At 37.7% G+C, this 22,483-nt stretch overlaps 1 protein-coding gene across 9 annotated transcripts in view; it reads right to left on the reverse strand.

Annotated features, from left to right (window-relative positions):
- Positions 1–10,691: 10,691 nt before the first annotated feature.
- COL24A1 (collagen type XXIV alpha 1 chain) overlaps positions 10,692–22,483 on the reverse strand; it is a 305,122-nt gene continuing 293,330 nt past the window's right edge. For all 9 annotated transcript variants that reach the window (XM_053592398.1, XM_053592400.1, XM_053592399.1 and 6 more), the window contains 3 exons: positions 18,388–18,497; positions 15,665–15,880; positions 10,692–12,105 (listed from right to left, as the gene is read on the reverse strand). In XM_053592398.1, the coding sequence (XP_053448373.1) occupies positions 11,959–12,105; positions 15,665–15,880; positions 18,388–18,497 (473 nt within the window). In that variant the 3' untranslated portion in view covers positions 10,692–11,958. The remainder of the gene's footprint in view (positions 12,106–15,664; positions 15,881–18,387; positions 18,498–22,483) is intronic.

Genomic DNA, 22,483 nt, shown 5'->3' on the forward strand with positions numbered 1-22,483 from the left:
CTGGTGTTGTTCCAGGCTGAATTGTGTCCCCTTGGAATTCATAAAATTCATACCCAGTATGTCAGAATGTGACTGTATTTGGAGATAGAACCATTAAAGAAGATTTTAAGTTAAAATAAGGCCATTAGTGTGGGCCCTAATCCAATCAGACTTAGAAGAAGAAATTTGGACACACAAAAAGACAACAGGGACACGCACACACAGAAAAAGACCATGTTAAGATGCAATGGGAAGGTGATATGGCACTTGTATGCCACCAAGAGAGACCTCAGAAAAAAATAGGCTGTTCCCAAACTCTTGAGCCCAAGCAATCCACTCTCTTCAGCCTCCCAAAGTGCTAGGAATACAGGTGGTTTCCTGCCCAAAGTTTTTTTTTTTAATTATAGAGAGACTTGAAAAAAAAATACATATTATTTTTCTGTGGTATATTTAATGTTGTAGGAAATATTTGGCTACATGAATTATTTTAACTGTGAATATTTTATATAGTATCTTGGCATTTTTATTATGAGTTAAATGACTTAACCTGTTTTATAAGTTAAAAATGTTCAAGTGAAAAAATTAAGAATGATATCAATAAAGTCCATTGTTTTATTTAAGGTAAATAAAAAGTTCAGATAAAGTTTTTATTTCCTCGTAGTTGAGAGAGATCCTTATCCCATCATGAAGAATGTCTTTTTCATAAAACTGGGTTTCCACTGTTTGGGTTTCAAGAAGTTAGAAGTTTTCTTGCATTCCAAGTGTAAGTTTGTCCTGAACTGACTACCTAATAAAATTAGTTTTAATGGGTTGTTAGTGAAATTATTTTTTGTATCTGTGCACAGTCCTAGAATCCTACTGCAGGTACAGCCAAGATGATAGCTCAGATTCCCCATCCGCTGCTTCTCCAACTTGGCTTGAAACCGTACCGGGACTCTGAATCCAAAGCACACAGATTGCATAATTGTGTACCCAGGCTGAGGTGACGACGACCTCATCATGCCTCTCATAGCCAATTAACTATGTAGGTCACGAGGAAAAAGTGACACTGGCACTGGTAAACAAGGCAGAGCAGTATACATTGAAGACTTAGTCCACACTTATTTTTGACACTATAAAAACTGCTGGTCTTGGGTGGAAAGGCCAGACTTCCACATTTTGGTTGTGACATGAGGTCTGGCCAAGTGCTTGCTGTGAACACTGTGTTCCCTCTGCTCAGGTGGTTCCTGGGCTCGTGGCAGCGTTCCTTCTCTTTGTGTATTGCAAAGTTGTCCAACAAGCAAACAAATAAAACCTTTTTGCTTCCTATGGAAAGAACTATGTTTATGTTTTATTTTAAGTAAGAAGAGGGGCAGATCTAGGTTTTGGGAAGCCTGACGCTCATACTAAATAAAAAGAACTAAAAATTGTTGTACTTCTGCAAACTTTACAAACATAGATGCCCATGTGAATGCATCATGAAGGCCCCTTCAGGGCTCTAAAGCTTATTAAATTTATCATCTTCATGGTAACTCTGCCTCTATCTAAAGCAGGGGTATGCAATCTCCAGCTGCCTGCTGCCTGCTGATTTTGTGAGGGCTTTTTCTGTTTATCTGTGGTGTCAGGTATCATGAAAGTATGCATGGGGCGGCGCCTGTGGCTCAGTCAGTAAGGCGCCGGCCCCATATACCGAGGGTGGCGGGTTCAAACCCGGCCCCGGCCAAACTGCAACCAAAAAAAAATAGCTGGGCGTTGTGGCGGGCGCCTGTAGTCCCAGCCACTCGGGAGGCTGAGGCAAGAGAATCACTTAAGCCCAGGAGTTGGAGGTTGCTGTGAGCTGTGTGAGGCCACGGCACTCTACCAGAGGGCCATAAAGTGAGACTCTGTCTCTACAAAAAAAAAAAAAAAAAAAAAGAAAGTATGCATGGACCTCATTTTGCTAATCGGGTTTCATTAATATTTGTGTATTTAATGTGTGGCCCAAGACAACTCTTATTCATCCAATGTGTAGTAGAGAAAAATAATTATAAAGCATATCTGATGTAATTTTTTAATTTGCTGTACCTTTTAGATTTTAATGTGTGCAGCTGTTTACAGTGTAAGTTGTGAATTTATACATTGTACTTTTTTTTGTTTGAGACAGTCTCATTTTGTCACCCTGGGTAGAGTACCCTGGTGTCACAGCTCATAGCAACCTCAAACTCTTGGGCTCAAGCAATTCTCTTGCCTCAGCCTCCCAGGTGGCTGGGACTACAAGTGCCTGCCACAATGCCAGCTATTTTTAGAGATGAGGTCTCACTCTGGCTCAGGCTGATCTCAAACTTGTGAGCTCAGGCAATTCACCCACCTTGGCCACCCAGAGTGCTAGGATTATAGGCGTGAGCTACCATGCTTGGCCTACATATTGTACTTTTGATGAATGAGTACCTGCCTATGTGTATAATAAGTGTTTGGGTTTGGATATTTGTGCTGTTATCATAGAGAATTAATATAACAGAAGAAACAATAGGTAAAAAAAATGTTGGACTGTGAGGATATAGAAACAGGGAGCCTTTTAGACCTGAGCTCAACAAACCCCAAACCGGATAAATACAAATACAGAAGCATATCATAGATAAATTGCAGGAAGCCAAAAAAAGAAAAAAGAAATCTTGAAAGAATCTAGAGAAAAATGATGTATTGCAAAGGGACAACAAAAATATAAATAATGGCTAACTTTTCATCATGAACACCGGAGGCCAGAGACATGGAACTGACATATCCAAACTACTAAAAAAGTGAATCTACGAATTCTATGGCTAGAAAAATATCCTTCAAAAAATAAAGACGAAATAAAGACAAAAAAGAGAATATATATCACCAGCTGACCTATGTCATAAGAAATGGTAAAGACAACTCTTCAGATGAAGGGAAATGGCTCCACATGGCAACTTGTGCCTACAGAAAAAATTATATTTATATATTTAAATTTTTTCTTCATAATTAAATATATGCCCATGTTTAAAGCAAAAATAACCCTGTATTGTAGGATTTATAATATATACAGATGTACTGTATATGATAACAGCAGCACAAAGGATTGGGGGATTAGGTAAAAGTAGACTGTTGCAAGACATGAGGTTCAAGTACACTGTTTTACCTGAAGTAATTCAGTATTAGCTCTAGGTAGATCATGATGAAATAGAGCTATTGTCACATCAATAGTATCCATTACAAAATGAAATAAAGGGCAGATATCATTCCCCCTTTTTATAGGTCAGGAAATTTCTGCTTCTAGTTTTGATGATGATGCTCATATCAAATCAAACCACTTGCTAAAAACAACCATAAAATCTGGAAAAATATAAAAAATAGCTGTTTGACAGCATCAGTGATGATCCAAAGCAGCCAGGGCTAGAGGATTAGTAAGGAAGAAAAAAATGCACTGAAGTAAACTGGACCTTCTCCAGCACCTTTTCCCTGGGGGAAATTGCTGAGCAGAAAGAGTCCTAGAGCTTTTGGTTGTCTTTAAGACAGGCAGAGAGGTGAGGGAACAGGGAGAGGACAGTAATGGCACCGGGAATTCAAGGGGAAAAAAGGAATATAGGATCCCCATAACCACCCTTGGCTTTGAGTTGTGAAACCTGAAGGGCTATTCCCTAAGAGGAATGGAAAAATAAAACTACATCGGCTCCCCCAAAGGCCTAAGCAATGTTCTCAACCTTCCTAATGCCGTGATGTATTTTCATTGTTACAAAGGGGTTGCGACCTACAAGCTGAGAACTGCTGACCTAAAGTCTACTCTTGAACCATATCAATAACTGATTGGCTCCAACTACTTGCCAAAAGGAGATTAAATCCTCTTGGGAAGGAATAAGTATCATTCAGAGCTTCTGAAATTTTTTTCCGTATAATATCTCATATTTAATTAAAATTTGCTAAATTGTGTTAGGAGACAAAAATCAAATGACTGGAAACTAAAACTATAAAATGGACTATATAAGTAAACTTTAGGACATGCAGACATTGGAATGCTGAGATAGAGACTTTTAGTCATTTGCGATCATTACACTGGCAAGTGATAAATAAGATGGAAGATTTCCATAAAAGATGACATGAAACAGCAGAATTGAAAAATTACAACTTCTAAAATTAAGAACTCAAAAGTGGGGTTAGCAGCATAATAGACACAGCAAAAATAGAGTTAGTGAACTGAAAGCTAAATCAATAACAAAAACAAAAAGATAAACTAAAGCATAAAGAGCCAAAAATGTGAAAAGTATGGAGAATAGCATCACAGAGGTCTGCGGCAAAGTCATATGTCTACGTGCATAGATGTCCTGGAGGCAGAGAACAACTGAGTTGGCAGTAATAATATTGGAAGAAACTCTGGGCAAAAATTTTATGAGGTTTACCTAAGAGATTAAGTCATAGATTCAAAAAGCTCTTTGAATCCCAGGCAAAGAATTACATAGAAATGTACCCTAAGCACATAGTAGTAAAACTGTTAAAAATCAGAAACAAAATAAACCTTCAAAGAAAAAAGGCCCAATACCCTCAAATGAGCAAAAGTAAATTGCAAAGCTGATATTTCTACAGAAATTATGAAAACTAGAGGACAAGACAGTAACACCTTGAAAATAAGTGACAACCAGCAATTCTATATCCAGTGAAAATGTTCTATAAAAGGAAGAGTTTTCAGACAAACAAAAAATGAGATCAGGCCTGTTCACCAGAATGTCCACATTAAGAGTACTTAAAGGGATTCCCCAGCAGAAGGCAAATTAGACCAGATGAAAGTGTTATACATGTGCATAATAAAGGAAAGAAAGAAAAGCATAGATTTGGTGGGGGTGGGGAGTGGTGGTAAAGATTTCCAAACTATAGGCAACAAAAGCAAAAAATAGACAAATGGAAGTTTAGCAAGCTAAAAAGCTTCTCTACAGCAAAGGAAACAACAAAGCGACAATGCATAGAATGGGAGAAAATATTTGCAAATGATCCATCCAAGAAAGAAAAGAATTAATAGTCAGAATAACAAAAGGACTCAACTCTATAACTATTAATCTAAAAAACAGTAATCTGATTAAAACATGGGCAAAAGACCTAAGTAGACATTTCTCAAAAGAAGGCATGCAAATGGCAAACAGGTATATGTACCTGTGCTCAATATCACTAATCATTAGGAAACAAAGGCACAATAAATCTCACCCCACTTAGAATGGCTGTTACTGAAAAGACAAAAATTGACACATGCTGGGCAAGAATGCAGAGAACAGGGAACATTCATATGATGCTGGTGGGGGGACGTAAAGTAGAACAGCCATTACAGAAAAGAGTATGGAGGTTCCTCAGAACACTAAAAATTAACCTACCTTATGATCCAGCAATCCCACTACTGGGTATCTACCCAGAGAAAAAAAAGTCATTTACAAAACAGACACCTGAGGCTGGGGGTGGAGGCTAATGCCTGTAATCCCTGCATTTGGGGAGTCTGAGGTGGGAGGACTGCTTGAGGCCAGGAGTTTAAGACCAGTCTGAGCCTGTCTGTACAAAAAAATAGAGAAATTAGCCAGGTGCAGTGGCACTCACCTGCAGTCCCAGCTAGTCAAGAGGCTGAGGCAGAAGGATTTGAGGTTGTGGTGAGCTGTAATGACTCCATCACACTGTAGCCTGGGCAGCCCCCCAAAAAATGACAGAAGAGAAAAAACATAAAAAAGTCACCTGCACCCAAATGTTTATCTTTAGCACAATTCACAATCGCAAAGATATGGCGTTAACCTAAGTACTTACCAACTGGTGAGTACTAAAGAAAATGTGATGCATATATATACTACCGAGTTCTAGTCAGCCATGAGAAGGAAGGAAACAATGTTTTTTGTAGCAACTTGGATGGAACTGGAGACCATTACCCTAAAGCAAAGTATCTCAGGAATGGACAAATACTACATGTTCTCAGATGATTGCTCAATGAGGGATACATGTGGTCATAAAGTGGTTTAAGGAACATTGAAAACCAAGAAGGGAGGAGGTTGGGACAAGGGTGAAGGATAGAAATCTACCTGTCAGGTACAATGTACACTATTCTTGTGACAGGTACACTGAAAGCCCTGACTTTGGCCTGATAAAAATCCATCCATGTAACTAAAAACACCTGTACCCCCTAAAATTTTCTGAAATAGAAAGAAAAACCCCAAACTACCATGTGACCCAGCAATGCTGGGTGTATCTCCAAAAGAAGGAAAATTGATATATTGAAAATATATCTGCACTCCTATGTTTATTATTGCAGCACTATTCATAATAGGCAAGATTTGGAATCAACCTAAGTGTCCAATGAATGAATGAATAAAGAAAATTTGTTATATACTCGTATACACAATGGAATGGTATTTAGTCATAAAAAGGAATGAAATCTTGTCATCTGCAGCAACATAGATGGAGCTGGGGGACATTTTGTTAAGTGAAATAAGCTAGGCATAGAAAGAAAAATAGCATAGATTTTCACTCATATGTGGGAGCTGATAAAGAGGACCTTCTGGAAGTGGGGAGTAGAATGATTGTTACCAGAGCCTGGGAGGGAGAAGGGGGAGATAGGGATGAAGCTAAAGGGCACAAAAATGTAGGAAATAAGTTCTAGTATTAATTGAATAGTAGGAAAAGTATACTTAACAATAATTTTAGTATATTTCAAAATAGGTAGAAGAGTTGTAATGTTCCTAACACAAAGAAAAGATAAATATTTGATAGATATCCCAATTACCTGATTTTACCTTACACATGTATACATGTATCAAAATATTACATGTATCCCCCAAATATGTACAACTATTGTTTATCAATAAAATATATTAAAAACTTTAAGTACAGACAAGCACAAATAGGTATAGAAAACTAAATGAACATTGTCAGTTTAAAATATTAATAATATAATAATACCCTATAGGGTTTTAAACATATGTCAATAAAAATACATGTGAATAAAGCCACCAAATATCAAGAGAGATAAGTGGAATTTAAGTAATGTACATCCTTGTATTTTTTTTTTTTTTTTTTTTTATTGTTGGGGATTCATTGAGGGTACAATAAGCCAGTTACACTGATTGCAATTGTTAGGTAAAGTCCCTCTTGCAATCATGTCTTGCCCCCATAAAGTGTGACACACACTAAGGCCCCACCCTCCTCCCTCCATCCCTCTTTCTGCTTCCCCCCCCATAAACTTAATTGTCATTAATTGTCCTCATATCAAGATTGAGTACATAGGATTCATGCTTCTCCATTTTTGTGATGCTTTACTAAGAATAATGCCTTCCACTTCCATCCAGGTTAATACGAAGGATGTAAAGTCTCCATTTTTTTTAATAGCTGAATAGTATTCCATGGTATACATATACCACAGCTTGTTAATCCATTTCTGGGTTGGTGGGCATTTAGGCTGTTTCCACATTTTGGCAATGGTAAATTGAGCTGCCATAAACAGTCTAGTACAAGTGTCCTTATGATAAAAGGATTTTTTTCCTTCTGGGTAGATGCCCAGTAATGGGATTGCAGGATCGAATGGGAGGTCTAGGTTGAGTGCTTTGAGGTTTCTCCATACTTCCTTCCAGAAAGGTTGTACTAGTTTGCAGTCCCACCAGCAGTGTAAAAGTGTTCCCTTCTCTCCACATCCACGCCAGCATCTGCAGTTTTGAGATTTTGTGATGTGGGCCATTCTCACTGGGGTTAGATGATATCTCAGGGTTGTTTTGATTTGCATTTCTCTAATATATAGAAATGATGAACATTTTTTCATATGTTTGTTAGCCATTCGTCTGTCATCTTTAGAGAAAGTTCTATTTTCTAAAAAGTGGAAGAGTCCTAATTTACATAATCTCTACAAAGTCAAGGGTCCTTTTTTTTTTTTTTTTTTTTTTTTTTTGTTGAGACAGGGTCCCACCCTATGCCCCTGAGCAGAGTGCAGTGGGCGTGTTAGCTCACCACAACCTCAGACTCGGGCTGCGGGCACCCCGCTGCCTCAGCCTCCGGAAGCCGCTGGGATTACAGGCGCTTGCCGCGGCGCCCAGCTGGGTTTTTCCATTTTTTTCACGAGTCGGGGTCTCACTGTCGCTCAGGCGAGTCTCGAACTCCTGAGCTCAAGCGATTCTCCCTCCTCAGCCTCCCGCAGTGCTGGGATTACAGGCGTGAGCCACCGCGCCCGGCTCAAGGGTCCTTAATGTTGTCTCTAGTATAGCCTCTAAAAGAAAATAAAAATAATGTATAATAGCTAAAAGATGAAATAATAAAAATATTTCATCAATCCAGAGGATAGCATGAAAGGGGGAAAAGGAAACAAATTAGGGACAAATACAAAACAATAGTAAGATGGGTTTGAATGCAAATATAGAAGTAATTACATTAAATGTAAACAGGTTAAATAATTAAAAGTCTAAAATTGGATCAAAGGGTTAAAATGGATTAAAAATAAAAGTACAGGGCCAGGTGTGGTGGCTCACACCTGTAATCCTAACACTTTGGGAGGCTGAAGCGGGTGGACTGCTTGAGCTCAGAAGTTCAAGGCAGCCTGTACAAGAGTGAGACTCTGTCTCTACTAAAAACAGGAAAATTATGGGTGGTGCCTGTGGCTCAAGGAGTCGGGCACCAGCCCCATATACCAGAGGTGGAGGGTTCAAACCCAGCCCTGGCCAAAAACTGCAAAAAATAAAAAAATAAAAATAGGAAAATTAGCTGGGCATGGTGGCACACATCTGTAGTCCCTGCTACTAAAGAAGCTGAGGCAAGAGATCACTTGAGCCCAAGAATTTGAGGTTGCCATGAGCTATGATGCCATAGCACTCTAGCCTGGGTGACAGAGTAAGACTCTGTATCAAAATAAATAAATAAAAGTACAACCACATGCTGCTTACAAGGGATGTGACTAAATAAAAGGATGAAGACAGGTTAAGAATGAAAAGATGCACAGAGATACCATGAAGACACTAACCAAAAGAAAGTGGTATAATTATATTAATAATACACAAAATAGACATTAAGACAATAAGCAATACTAGAGAAAAATGGGATATTCCATAATGATAAAGTAATTGATAACAGGACGATGTAACCAGGGGTATGCTGGAGCCAACTTGAAGCAGCCCGTTAGAGCCACAATGGGCAGGAAGTTCTGGGATGTTTTCCAACAATCATAACCAATTCTTCAAATCTCCAGACACCACCTTGATGTCCAACAATTAATTCAGTCCTCACACTACCTGGAGTTAGGGTCCGGTTACCCCAGTAAGTGTGTTCAGTCTCCTCTCCAAGTCTCCCACTACTTCAGACGCCAACTCCAAGTCCCAGGCTGCTTATAATTCTGACCAACTAAATGGAGGATTCCCATGACTCCTCCTCAAGTTTAACAATTTGCTGTAATAGCTTCCAGAACTCAGGAAAACACTTTAATTATGTTTATTGGTTTATTTATTTATTTTTAAATAAAGGATACAACTCAGGAACAGCCAACTGGAAGAGATGCATAGGGTGAAGTCGGAGGGGTGTAGTGCAGGGCTTCCTGCCACTTTCCCAGCTGGTCAATGTGTTCACCAACCAGAAAGCTCTCTGACTCTCATTGTTCAGAGTTTTTAAAGAGCTCAATCTCTGGGCACTGCTCTTAGGGAAAAGTGTTCCCAGCGGTCAGTAGGTGGGGCTGACAGTCCCAACCCTCTAATCCAGGGGTTCTCAATTTGTGAGTCGCGACCCCTTTGTAACAATGAAAATACATTGTGGCATTAGGAAGATTGAGAACCACTGCTTAATCACTTGGTTTTTCTGGTGATGAGCTCCATCCTGAGGCTCTTTGGGGGCTTCAGTCTAAAGACCCTTGAAAAGGGCTCCTCATAAATAGCAAAAGACATTCCTTTCACTCAAGAAATTCCAAGGGAGCTGTGTGCCAGATTTTTGTATTATAGCACAGAATTGGTACCTTCTCCTGGTTTTGATTTGCATTTCCTTAAGGACTGTCGATTTTGAGTATCTTTCCCTTCATTGGGCATTTATAATTCTTCTTGGGAGGAATGTCTATTCAAGCAAGTCCTTTGCCCATTTTTTAAATGGGTTGCTTGATTATTTTTATTGTTGAGTTATAGTAATTCTTTACATATTCTACATATTAATCCCTTATCAGATATATGACTTGCTAATATTTCCTCCCATTCTGTGGGTTGCCTCTTCACTTTATTGGTAGTTCCTTTGACACACAAAACCCTTTTATTTTGATGGAGTTCACTTTATTTTTTCTCTCGTTGACTTTTGGTATCATTCTAAGAAGTCATTGCCAAATCCAATGTCATAAAGACTTTTTTTTCCTATGTGCTCTTCTAAGAGTTTTATAGTTTTAGCCCTTGTTTAGGCCTTTGATTCCATTTTGAGTGACTTCAGATAAGGGTCTAACATCATTCTTTTACATTTGGATAACCAGTTTTTCCAGAACTATTTTTTGGAAAGAATGTCCTTTCCCCATTGAAAATAATTTGACCATATATCTGAGGGATTATTTCTGTGTCATGGCCTCATTTTGTAAAAACAGAAAATAAGCTGTGTAATTCTTTTGTAGGCATATAACGAATATTTTCTAATAATGTAAAAATGCGTAATAGTACAGGATGGCTTCCAGAGGGGCTAGCACATACAATAAAAGCACATTGTAGCAAAAGAAGAAAAAAAAACACCAAAAATGATTTAAAGCAAGTTTTTATTATAGATAGGTAAGTGTAGCTTGCGATGGCTAAAGATACGTTTATAATGGATGAACAAGCTTTTCTATTTACCAAGTGGTATAATATTTTTCTTTTAATTTTGAACTAATATTTTTTGACAAAAAGGAAAGACTGAACTGGCTGAGCCTATTTTAAATGGGAAAAGACTTTTTCCTGGATGTTGCTTTAAAGACTGGTGAGTTAAATCCTTTTAAGGGCTAACATACTGAATTTAAAAACAGTGAAATAAAAGTCAATGAATACTATAAACACATAATTTCTATGAAGCAGAAATATAAAGTTTTTATAATTTAAAACAGCAGCAATTTCAAAAGATTTGCTGAAATAAAACTTTACAAATATATATATACAAGGTATCATTCCAGATGATCATGGATTTTTAAAACTGTATATCACAAGCCCCAGTCTCTAACCCAGACCCACTACTAGATGTAGCTGGCTATAATAATTTTTACAACAATTTAAAAAATAACACAAAAACAACAAGAAACCTCCCAGTCCTTCTGTGTACAAGCACAGGTTACAATGTGCTGGCTTTGATTCCAAATGCACAAAGAGAATTTTAAAATAAAACAAGGACTCCACATAAATAGTTTTACTCGTTAAGTATATGACCAAAAAAATTAAAATAAGTACTAACAACCAAAACATATCTTGATGTAACCAGTACATACACTCTCAAAGAATGACAAAGATGAAAAAAGAAATCAAATAGTCTATGAAAGCCATAAGCACCTTGTTTTAGAAAGAGCACCAAGCAACACAAAAAGGTAACATGTAAGAGGTAGTGTACCACTGGCTAAGATGTATAACCCACTGGGGACCTGAATACAACTTAGTGTTTTGGAAAATAAGACATATTAGACCGTGGCTTGTAATTTTTAGACAGAAGCATCGCACATGTGGGAGCATTAGCCAGTATTGCTCCACAGTGCTCTGCGCCTCCAGCTGTCTAATGTGCACTTCACTCTCAAAAAACAACAGGGAACCCTGAAGAATTCCTCACTTACAATTTTTCAGTTCTAGGAAATTCTATAAGAAAGCTGAGATCAGTACAATTTTTAAAAGAATTAAATATTTTATCAATCATAGTCCTTTGAAAGATGCCTTTTCTCCTTCTTAGGAGGGTCTTTTCTTCCTGAGATTCTTTAAGATTTAGCCAATGCATTATTCCAGGTATTTCATAATGACAGTATCGTTCTGCCTCTGTTTTTTCTCTTTGCAGCAATTACTTGGCCACCAGCATGAATTCTGAACTAATTCAGAAACTTTAAAGAAAGCATACAGAACTGCTTTCGAAGTAATATTTTTGCTCAGTTTTGAGATGAGGGAGTTTTTGTACTTCAATCACTGGAAGTTGATTAGGCTCCTGGGTGTGAAAAAGAAATGTTGCCTTATGACAGCTGCCATCTTGAATCTGTAAAATAAAAAGAAATTGCTTTCATATGTATTTCATTAGCAGTCATTCTCAGCAGCTAATGCCTTTCATAAACAATGTAGATGTATTTTAAGGATTTGGAGATAATGAATTGAAATTTGCACCTATAACAATGCTCAATAAATGCCAATGATCATCATTATTAATTGAAAAACAGATTTGTTGCTTTCTGTATAATGGCACTGCATGTTCTAATTTTTTTGTTTCCAGAGGCTAAAACCTGGCTTCTGGGTCAGTTGTCTGTGGATCATTGGACCAGATGTGAACTAAAATGCTGCACTGTTCCTAATAAGCCTAATACCCATCTACTCTTTTATTTGGGACTGATTCTCTAGGATGGGTATTTTTCTTTGATAAAGGGAATGAGCTGTCTCAACCTCTGTACTTTAAGTAGGAAATAACTAGAATCAACTCAGTCAGAAGTAGTTAAAATTATAATTATGTTCAATCATCTTTTAGGTTTTTTTTTTTCCATTCTGTGGTTCTCCATTTATATGGCATCCCTGTTTTCTGTCTTCTAGGCTTTTTTATATTTCTTATTACTATATGCGCTTTTGTTTCTGATAAATTCAGTGGAAAAGACCATATCATAAAAATGTCCTGTGATTAAGATTCAACAAGACACGATGGAGACGCACAAGTTTTGTAGCATTTTATTCGGGAGTTAATTCACTTACTCGTTCACAGAATCACTGTGACGTGAATTTTAAAATTTGAAGGAAGCACAGAGATAATTTAAGCTTCAAATTTCATTTTAAAGCTACGGCCACTGAAACTCGTTGAAGATAAGTTACTTGCCTATAATCATACGCTTGGTGTGATAACTAGACCTGAAATTCCGTACACAAGGCACTGCAAATCTTCCAAGCAATATTTATTGAACACTAAGAACATTTGGGATAGTCGAATAAAATGTAACCTTTAGTTCTCTTACAATGCTTGGGAAATACAAGGATGAATAAATTAGTTCTGGCTTCTGAATTCTAACAGCTTATAAATCTAGTTGGAGAGATGAAAAACAAACAAAATAATAACAATACAAGACTATATTTCTACAATATAAATAATGTAGATGACAAAAGATAAATTCCTCATTTCTAACTGTAGTAGTCAGGGAAAATTCAGAATTTAGATGGGCTTTATGTATGCCTAAAATTTGCATTTGATTAGAGAAGTATGAGTGATGGAATTTCAGAGAAAAGGAATGAGATGAGTTAAAAAGTAATAAAACTCAAAAATAGATGGGCAATTAGAAGGTGGCTGTGAAAATTAACCTAGCATGGAGGTTAAAAGCTTAGACCTTGACCTGGGACTGATTTTGATAGAAATGCAGGTACTACCACTTTCCCACATATAAAATGGGAATGATAAAAACCTACCTTGCAGGGTTATGAAGATTAAATGATATTTCAATTGAAAGTCCCCAGCAGCACAGTAAGGCATGGGCTTTGGAGTCCTAAGTGCCTGGGATTGATTTGACGTTCAGCAAGTTACTTACCCTCTCTGTGCCTTTACTTTCTTCCTGATAAAAAAGGGGGGACTAATAATATTTTCTTTACAAGGCTCTTATGATAAAATAACGCTTGTAATGCATAGCCACTTGCCATACCTATAACAAACCCCTAACCAATGTAGGGGCTGCTGATAATATTATCACCATTATTATAATGAATAGAACAATTTGGCCACAGTGAAGAGTACTCAGCCAGTGAAATCCTGAGCTAGAAAGGAAGGTTGGGGCCGATTATTGTAGGCACTGAATAAAGTTGGTAAGTATGGCTTGTGGCTCAGAGGCACTAGTGAGTCATTGAATGTTTCTGGGCAAGACTATAAAAGTTAAATGAATATGTTGATGATACTGATCTCTTTGAATATAGAGAATAAGATCCATCCTCTTCTGACCATTTGCCTATGATTTTTCAAATACCAATCACCATTTGTCTGGAGATACAATGTTATGAAAAAGTAGAGTACACTGGACATGTCAAGAGATGCTACAGCATGGGCTTCCCGGAACATGAGGACAGACGCCAAGCCACTTTGGGTAAGCAGTGGTACATACATAAAGTAGACTACCCTACTCTCTATAACAGGGGTCGGAAAACTCTTCTCTAAAGGGAAAGAGAGCCCATTTTTAGACTTTGAGGGACATGCAGTCTCTGTCACATCTACTCAAATTTGCATTGTAGTGTGATAATAGCCACTGATAGTAAGTAAATGAACAAGCATGTGTTACATGCTTATTGTGTTACAATAAAAATTTATTTACAATAACAGGTGGTGGGTCTGTTGACTATAGTTTGCCAACATTTACTCTATGAAACAATGTTTTAAACATGTAGAAATTTTATAGTATCTGTTATTGAATTTTAATGGTAAAAAATGGGCTACAATTCAAATACTGACTAGTAGGGCCAGTCCATCCTCATTATACCTGCATTTGGCATCAGGTATAGGAATTGACAATATGAAATAAAACTGACTTGCCTCTATAACTTGTCTTCTGTGTGGTAATGAGATTTGTACCAGCATGCTTATTGCAGCCCAATTCACAATTGCTAAGTCATGGAAAAAGCCCAAGTGCCTATCAATCCACGAATGGATTAATAAATTGTGGTTTATGTACACTGTGGAATATTATGCAGCCTTAAAGAAAGATGGAGACTTTACCTCTTTCATGTTTACATCGATGGAGCTGGAACATATTCTTTTTAGTAAAGTATGTCAAGAATGGAAGAAAAAGTATCCAATGTACTCAGCCCTACTATGAAACTGATTTATGGCTTTCACATGAAAGCTATAACCCAGTTATAACCTAAGAATATGGGGAAGGGGGAGAGGGAGGTGAGGGAGGGGAGAGGATAGGCAGAGGGAGGGTGATTGGTGGGATTACACCTGCGGTGCATCTTACAAGGGTACATGTGAAACTTAGTAAATGTAGAATATAATTGTCTTAACACAATAACTAAGAAAATGCCAGGAAGGCAATGTTAACCAGTGTGATGAAAATGTGTCAAACTGTTTATAAAACCAGTATATGGGGACCCATGATCGCATTAATGTACACAGCTATGATTTAATATTAATAAAAAAAATTACAGCAGTGGAAACACGTGAAAGAAACCTACTTATCTATATGCTCTGATTATCTATCCATCCAGCCATCCAGCCATCCAGCCATCCATCCAGGTATGTTATAATTTTTTCACATGGGAAATATAAATTAAATTTATATATTAACATGAGTTTTGCATGTAAAAATCTATGATTGATAAATTGGTATGACAAAAGTTGATAAGATATGATACCAACAAAAGATAGGTTCTGAAAAATATATGGTTACAAGTCAGGCACATTAAAATTTACTACCTTACTTGCAGATGATGACTATTAGAACACCACCACCAGCAACAACAAAAATCCCCTGACTTCTCTTTTGTATCTTTAGCGCATAAGTAAAGTTTCACTCTGATTATTCTACTTCTATAGTTTTATCAAGGGGTCACATTGAACAATTCTAAAAGTGTCTTCCCCTTACCTTGCTGTCATCTGAAAGCACTTTAGGTTCAAGTAGAGTATTTTCTTCAAAAATCTGGCCATTCCATCCCTTGAAAACAACAGGCAAGCCTAGGCCACTTGCTCGCGCCCCTGCCCACTCGGGGGTGTGTAGACAGTGAATGGTGATGGTATGGGTGGCTTCCAAGCTCAGTAAATGAAGGAAGTTCATCTGGACTTTCCCAATTCCAAATTCCAACTAATGTCATAGAAACAATATGCAGATTATAAGATGTGGCAATTGAGAAACTTACAGTTTGGGAAATTTGAAGAAAGTCTTCAAACGGCAGCCTGAGAAAACTAATTTTCTTAAAATCTAAGTGTCAGTGGTGCTGGTAAAGGTTTAACCACTGTTTTGGAGTGGTCGTAGGGGGCAAATCTCTGATTTGTAGCTTTTTTTTTTTTTTTTGCAGTTTTTGGCTGGGGCTGGGTTTGAACCCGCCACCTCTGGCATATGGGGCCAGCGCCCTACTCCTTTGAGCCACAGGCACTGCCCCTGATTTGTAGCATTTTCTGATCCTCATGGTAGAAATACTCCCACCATTGCCAATTTCAAGCTACCAAGGTGACATCACGAAACATGGCCTTGGGAAGACATGTTAACAATAGCTCTCCTGAGCTTGTACAAACTGGCTCCAGCATACCATTAGGCTATTATAATATGAAAATGAAAACAATGTACATGTTACCCAAAATGCAGTAATAATTTGCTTTTGGTTAATGATTTAGTTTTTTTTCATAAAAACCTCAAGTTCCACCTATGCTTCATTTGAGATTTATTTGCGTGCGAGTTTCTAAAGATAAGTTATAAGTTGTAATAATTTGGTTGAGTAATTTTAACTATGAGAGCTTAAAAGGACAAGAACAGAATCTTATTCTTGGTGTTGCCAACTCCTAATACAGTTTCAGTCACACAATGAGTAATCAGTAAATGTTTATTAGACAAATGAATACATCCACAAACCAGTATTAATTAATAAAGTGAACAATACAGGACAAATTGGAGTTAAGGAGTCTAATTGCACATCCTCTAGGCTTGGACAGGGAAACAGATTTTCCTATAAGTCTAGACAATATTATTATTATCATTATTATTATTATTATTGTTATTTTGGCATTATTTAAGCAGGGGTATGTACATAAAGCAAGTGAATAGAAATAGTTCCTATGGAAGAATTTATATTAGTCTCCAAATATAAAATTAGAAAGATAATTAGTTATGAAGTAAGGAAGAAGAAAAACAAATAACAACAACAAAAAAAAAAAAGAAAACAGCCACAAAAAGAGAGGAAAAATGAAAACATGGAAGGATAATCATAAGAAAAATCAGAGTTTAAGTAATTCAATTCTCTCATTTTACAGATCAATCAGAAACTGTTGAAATATTTCATCTTTCTGATTCTTAGTTTCCTTGGTGGTAAAGTAGGTTCATAAAACTGACGTGACAGCTGTCAGGCTTGGAAATGACAAATGTACTTTACTGAGCATTGTGCCTGGCCCTCTGGGGACTTGCAATATCATTCCCCAGGTTAGCAGAAGAGGGGAAACTAGAACCCAGCACCATGACTGCAAGACTACCCCCCTAGTCTGCCTGACGTTGGGTTTACGAGTAGGAGAAATGGAGCACTCAGTCACAGAGAGAACCAGAGTGCGGCTCCTTCACTGCTCCTGTCCCTTTGCACAGATCCCGACTCCCACTCTCCTTCCTTCCATGAGAATCCTGGGCCAACTTCCAGGGCCATGTGGATGACCATGTGCATGTTTTGGAAGTAGGTCTATGAAGCTGCTCTTCGTTTGAGGGACACAAAATTCCCTAGGAATGGAAGAATCTTTCCCTCCTCTGTTTTGGGAGTAATCAGAGTCATCATGGTACATTCCTATTGAGATAAATCGGTGAAACATCCTGCTTAGTGAAGGATGGCATTTTAGGAGGAGAGGGCAGTTCAGTGACATGCAGCTAAAGGAATCATACATGTTAGCTGCCACCCTTTATGATGCAAAAACAAGCCAAAGGCACATGTGTCAGCTCTTTGTCAATGAGAAATAACTACTTGGTCATATACCGAGGTGCTTTGATCAGAAAAAGAAAGAAACACAGTTTGGGTTTCAATATATGTTACGGGTAGAACTGGGATTTCAGATTTTTAGATACTTTTTCTAACACCTAGTGTTATGACAAGCTAACTTGTATTCATTCTGAACATTTGGTTTATAGAATTATACTTGAAACAAGTTCTAAATAGCATTCAGTAGATGTTTAAGACAGATGATTGTGCGGCAAATCACCAAAAACAGCAAGCTTTTGTGGCAACATTTTTCTTTTAATGATGTTGATGTAATTTTCAGCAAAACTTTAGGTCATTGATTATTAATTCCAAACACTCTCGCTGTTCAGGGATTTTTTCCAATGTACGTGTAATGCATAAAAACATCACATTTGTTGCACAATTTTTAAAGGAAATTAGAAGCTTGATTAGTAGAGTAAGCCAAGTTAAGCTAATCATTAAAATACACAGTCAAAATGTCAAGATTTACTGATTAAATGTTTTTAAAAAAACAAGTAATTTAATTCTTATATAAGATGGAGAATTATACCTTGCTTTCTTTTTTTAAATTCATAATTGTTTAAAGTGATGGAATTTTAAAAATCATTGTTCACTGAAACTGTGCAACATAGCAATCTATGTTTAAAAATTCAATACATGCCTTTGTCACAGAGACAGGAGATAAGCATGTCTGGCCACCAGCACTGAAATTGCAGAAAACCTCAATGGCATCTGAAGGACATCCGAGATTTGGATCAATCCAGTATTTTCCTATTAGTTTATAAGAAAACATAAAGTTATTTAAATGCCACGATAAAATATATTTGAACCATCCTATGAAACAATGTTTTAAAAGTATAGAATTTTTATAGTAGCTGTTAGTGAATTTTAATGGTAAAAAATGGGCTACATTTCAAATACTGACTAGTAGGGGTCAATCCTCATTATACCTGCACTTGGCATCAGGCAAATGAAATAAAACCGACTTGCCTCTATAACTTGTCTTCTATGCAGTAATGAGATTAAAAGTCACAGTCTTATCACAGTCTTAAAAGATTATAAATATATTTGCATTCAGTGAATGAGTGAAAGCTGTAAGCATTATATAAAATTGATACTAAACATGCTCTATTTTTCACACGCTTACCAATTTCAGGGCATTTTATAATTTTAACCAAAATGGCTGAATTTATTGCCTTATCTTACAGATAAAAAGATGAGCTCGGTAGCTGAAAATCAATTGCCTAAAGTTACATAGTTTGTAGAAATGTTGATGTTACTAGAGCATATGTGTATATTTCTGTTACTAGAGTACCTATGTTTATTTTTATTCATTAGAGACTTAAAATGGATATTTAAAAATAGAAACAACTTCAATTGTGCTAGGAAAAATATATCTTCAGGTGTAATACTGATAAATAAAATAAAAACAAAACATTTTTTGTTTTCAGAAAGAAAAATATACAATTAAATGGTTTCCAGTGCTGTGCGCTTACAGATTTTTCAGTGGGAGAGACTGACGTGCCCATTGTGTACGCCGCCCAATCTTTGCCTCCACTCAAGGTCGAGGGGAATAAAATGGAACCTGAAGTCAGACTACAGCAAATACTCAGGCCGAAAGGCTCTGAGCTAGCATCCTAAATCCAGAGTAACAGACTCAGAATATCAAAAAAGCATTTTGAAGAAATGTTTGAATGAGGCAGCCTTGTTTTTGTGCATTAAAAAGGCAAGACAGTTGAACAGTTTTTGTCAAATATCATTTTTTACAATAGGTACAGATCCTTGTTCATTCCACCCTTATTCCATAACTAAGATTTCTTCAGTTCTTCGGGGTTTTCTCTGATTTCCAAAACATCCTCAAACACTCTCCTCTCTTCTATTCTACTTAACCTTCAAAATATATACTTGCTGAGTTGGTTGTTCAAAGGGTAAAGACTGTCCTCCATTGCAGTGGTTTTTAAATTTCAGTGTGCATCAAAGCATCCTTAAAACACCCAGGCTGGGCATGGTGGATCCCCCTACAATCCTAGCACTCTGGGAGGCTGAGGCAAGGCGGGAGAATCCCTTGAGCTCAGGGGTTTTAGACCAGCCTGAGTAAGAGTGAGTCCCATCTCTAGTAAAAATAGACAAACTAGATGGGTGTGGTGGCAGGTCCCTTTAGTCCCAGCTACTCAGGAGGCTGAGGCAGGAGGATTGCTTGAGCACAGGAGTTTGAGGTTGCTGTGAGCTAGGCTGAGGCTATGGCACTCTAGCCCAGGAGATGCAGAGGTGGACTCAGTCTCAAAAAAAAAAAAAAACAAAAAAAAACTAAAAACCCGCCCTCCTGCCATCCCCCACTCCACACACACAGCAGGCAAGGCCCATCCCCCAGAGTTGCTAATTCATTAAGTCTGGGGGAAGGCTTAAGAATCTGTATTTCTAACAAAATCTAACTCTGGTCCAGGGATCACATCTGGAGAACCACTGATCTACTGAAATATGGAAGAAAAAGATGAATCAGATGCACTCTTCCTAGTCCCTTCTCTTTAGAAATTTGAACATTTTATAATGTCTGTACAAGTTACAGCTGCATTTTTTCACCAGGATCTGGTACAGGCTTCCAGCTCTATCCTGTGGGATAAACAAACTTTCACCGTATCTTGTCTTCCAAGAAATACTTTCCTACACTTATATGAGCTAATAATAAATTCTTTATGAAAGGTTTTCCATCAAACTCTTGTGTCACACGTACATGGGGTAAAATGCTTTGAATTCAGGCATTATATCGTGTTATACAGTGGTGAACTGGTGGGCGTTTCATAATTTCCTTCAAGCTAGGCTGAGCTCCAGACAAAGTCCTATGTCATAATATGTCCTTTGTGAACTTAAATATTCTGACTCAAAACTGCCCCTCGTAGCACTGGTTCCCTCGTAGCCTCTGCAGTACTGTGCCTGACAGTAGGAAAGTGCCTTCCTTGTCCTTCCGTGTCACTTTCAGACTATTCCTGCCACTCTCCCATGAAAACACCCCATGTTGAAATTACTATCGTCAAATTCTATCACCCATTACCCCTTCCTGGTGTCTGCAGCGATCACTGACTATTTTTGTTTCTGGCTTGCTTTCATGTTCGGAAAACCTATGAATGACCAAATTCTTGGTGATTTTAAATCCACAAGGATGATTCTTCCCATACCTTGGCCTCTGAGTTCCTTGAACTATATTCTGCAATGCCCCCTTACTTGTCCACCAATGATCTTGTACCCTTCCCAAACCCCACATATTATTTTACTACCTTTCAAGGCCATACCCTAGACTTTGTTATCAGCTGCAACGGCATCTCCTCTGGAATTTCACTTCTCTTAACCATTCACTCCCTTTAGAGTCCTGAGTCCAATAATTTTCTAGTCTTATCATTGATACTGTCACATTTTCCTTGTCCCTCATGATCATGTGTTCACTTCCCCTCTTACCCAGCATAACTCTCACCATCTATTACTATAATCATAAACACCGTTAATGCCCTTGCCCTGCCTCACTTCATTGCACTTGTCTCATAAATCCTGGACCCCACATAAATTCGGTTTGTTCTCCCTAACCTGTGTCTGCACCTGGCAGGAGAAAAACACAGCTATGCTGATGGGCCTCACTTTAAATTCAGATGTGTCTGTGAATCTGCTAGATAATAATACCATATTTCCGGAGTTCAAGTCCTCTGTTCCTTTCCTAGTCATCAATCTTATATGTATTCCTTTATTCTTTTTTTTTTTGAGACAGAGTTTTACTTTGTTGCCCCAGGCTAGAGCGTCCTACTATCAGCCTAGCTCACATTAGCCTCAAACTCCTGGGCTCAAGCAATCCTCCTGCCTCAGCCTCCTGAGTAGCTGGGCCTAGAGGCACCTGCCGTAATGCATGGCTCATTTTTCTGGTTTTAGTACATATGGGGGTCTTGCTCTTGCTCAGGCTGGTCTCGAACTCCTGAGCTCCCATCTCTACCTCCCAGAGGGCAAGGATTTCAGGTGTGGGCTCCTGCACTCAGCCTTTCCTTCATTCTTATTCTTGACTAATAACCTTCTAGTTTCACCAAGACAACTGAAACTATCAATGAGAATCTACATAAGCCCCCACTATAATATCTACCCACCTGTTTGGACTTGCACAACGTATTCTGTCTTCTCTCTCATAGTAAACTGTATTCCTATGTAAGACTTATTTAATACACCTGCAGATTTAAATTCTGCTTCTTCTAGTCTTGCTTTTGAGTCTTTTTCTGTTATGTTCTGTTTCCATCGGTTCTCATTCACTAATCATTGGAAAGTATTTCTTAGAAGAGAAAGCATGTTTTTACCCCACTGGATAAAACTGGAAGCCCACATCAGACCCCAGTCAATTCTAGAAATTTTATAAAATGTTCAATATTCTGAAAAAAATGAACAAGGAAGGGTGGATCTATTTTTGCCATGAAGTCACCAAAAGTATCACTCAGCTTTTCAACATACCTCAGGCAAAAGTAGCTCAGAGTGCTGGGTTCATCTCTGCCATCTTCTTCAAAGTCTTGGCTTGCAAGTTCTGTACTGTTTGTCAGCCATTTTATGCTTTAACTTTATTTTTTTTTTTAATTAATCTAGTCAGGTAATTGAATTACCTGCTTCATTACAGGGGGTGCCAAGTCTCTAGCTCCATCATATTCTCTTTTCATTAAATCATAAAGAGGTAGATCATGTATACATTAATGCATTTATAGGGTACAATGTGCCGATTTCATATACAATTTGGAATG

This window comes from Nycticebus coucang, chromosome 5 (genome assembly GCF_027406575.1).
Source record: "Nycticebus coucang isolate mNycCou1 chromosome 5, mNycCou1.pri, whole genome shotgun sequence".
NCBI classification, from domain to species: Eukaryota; Metazoa; Chordata; class Mammalia; order Primates; family Lorisidae; genus Nycticebus; species Nycticebus coucang.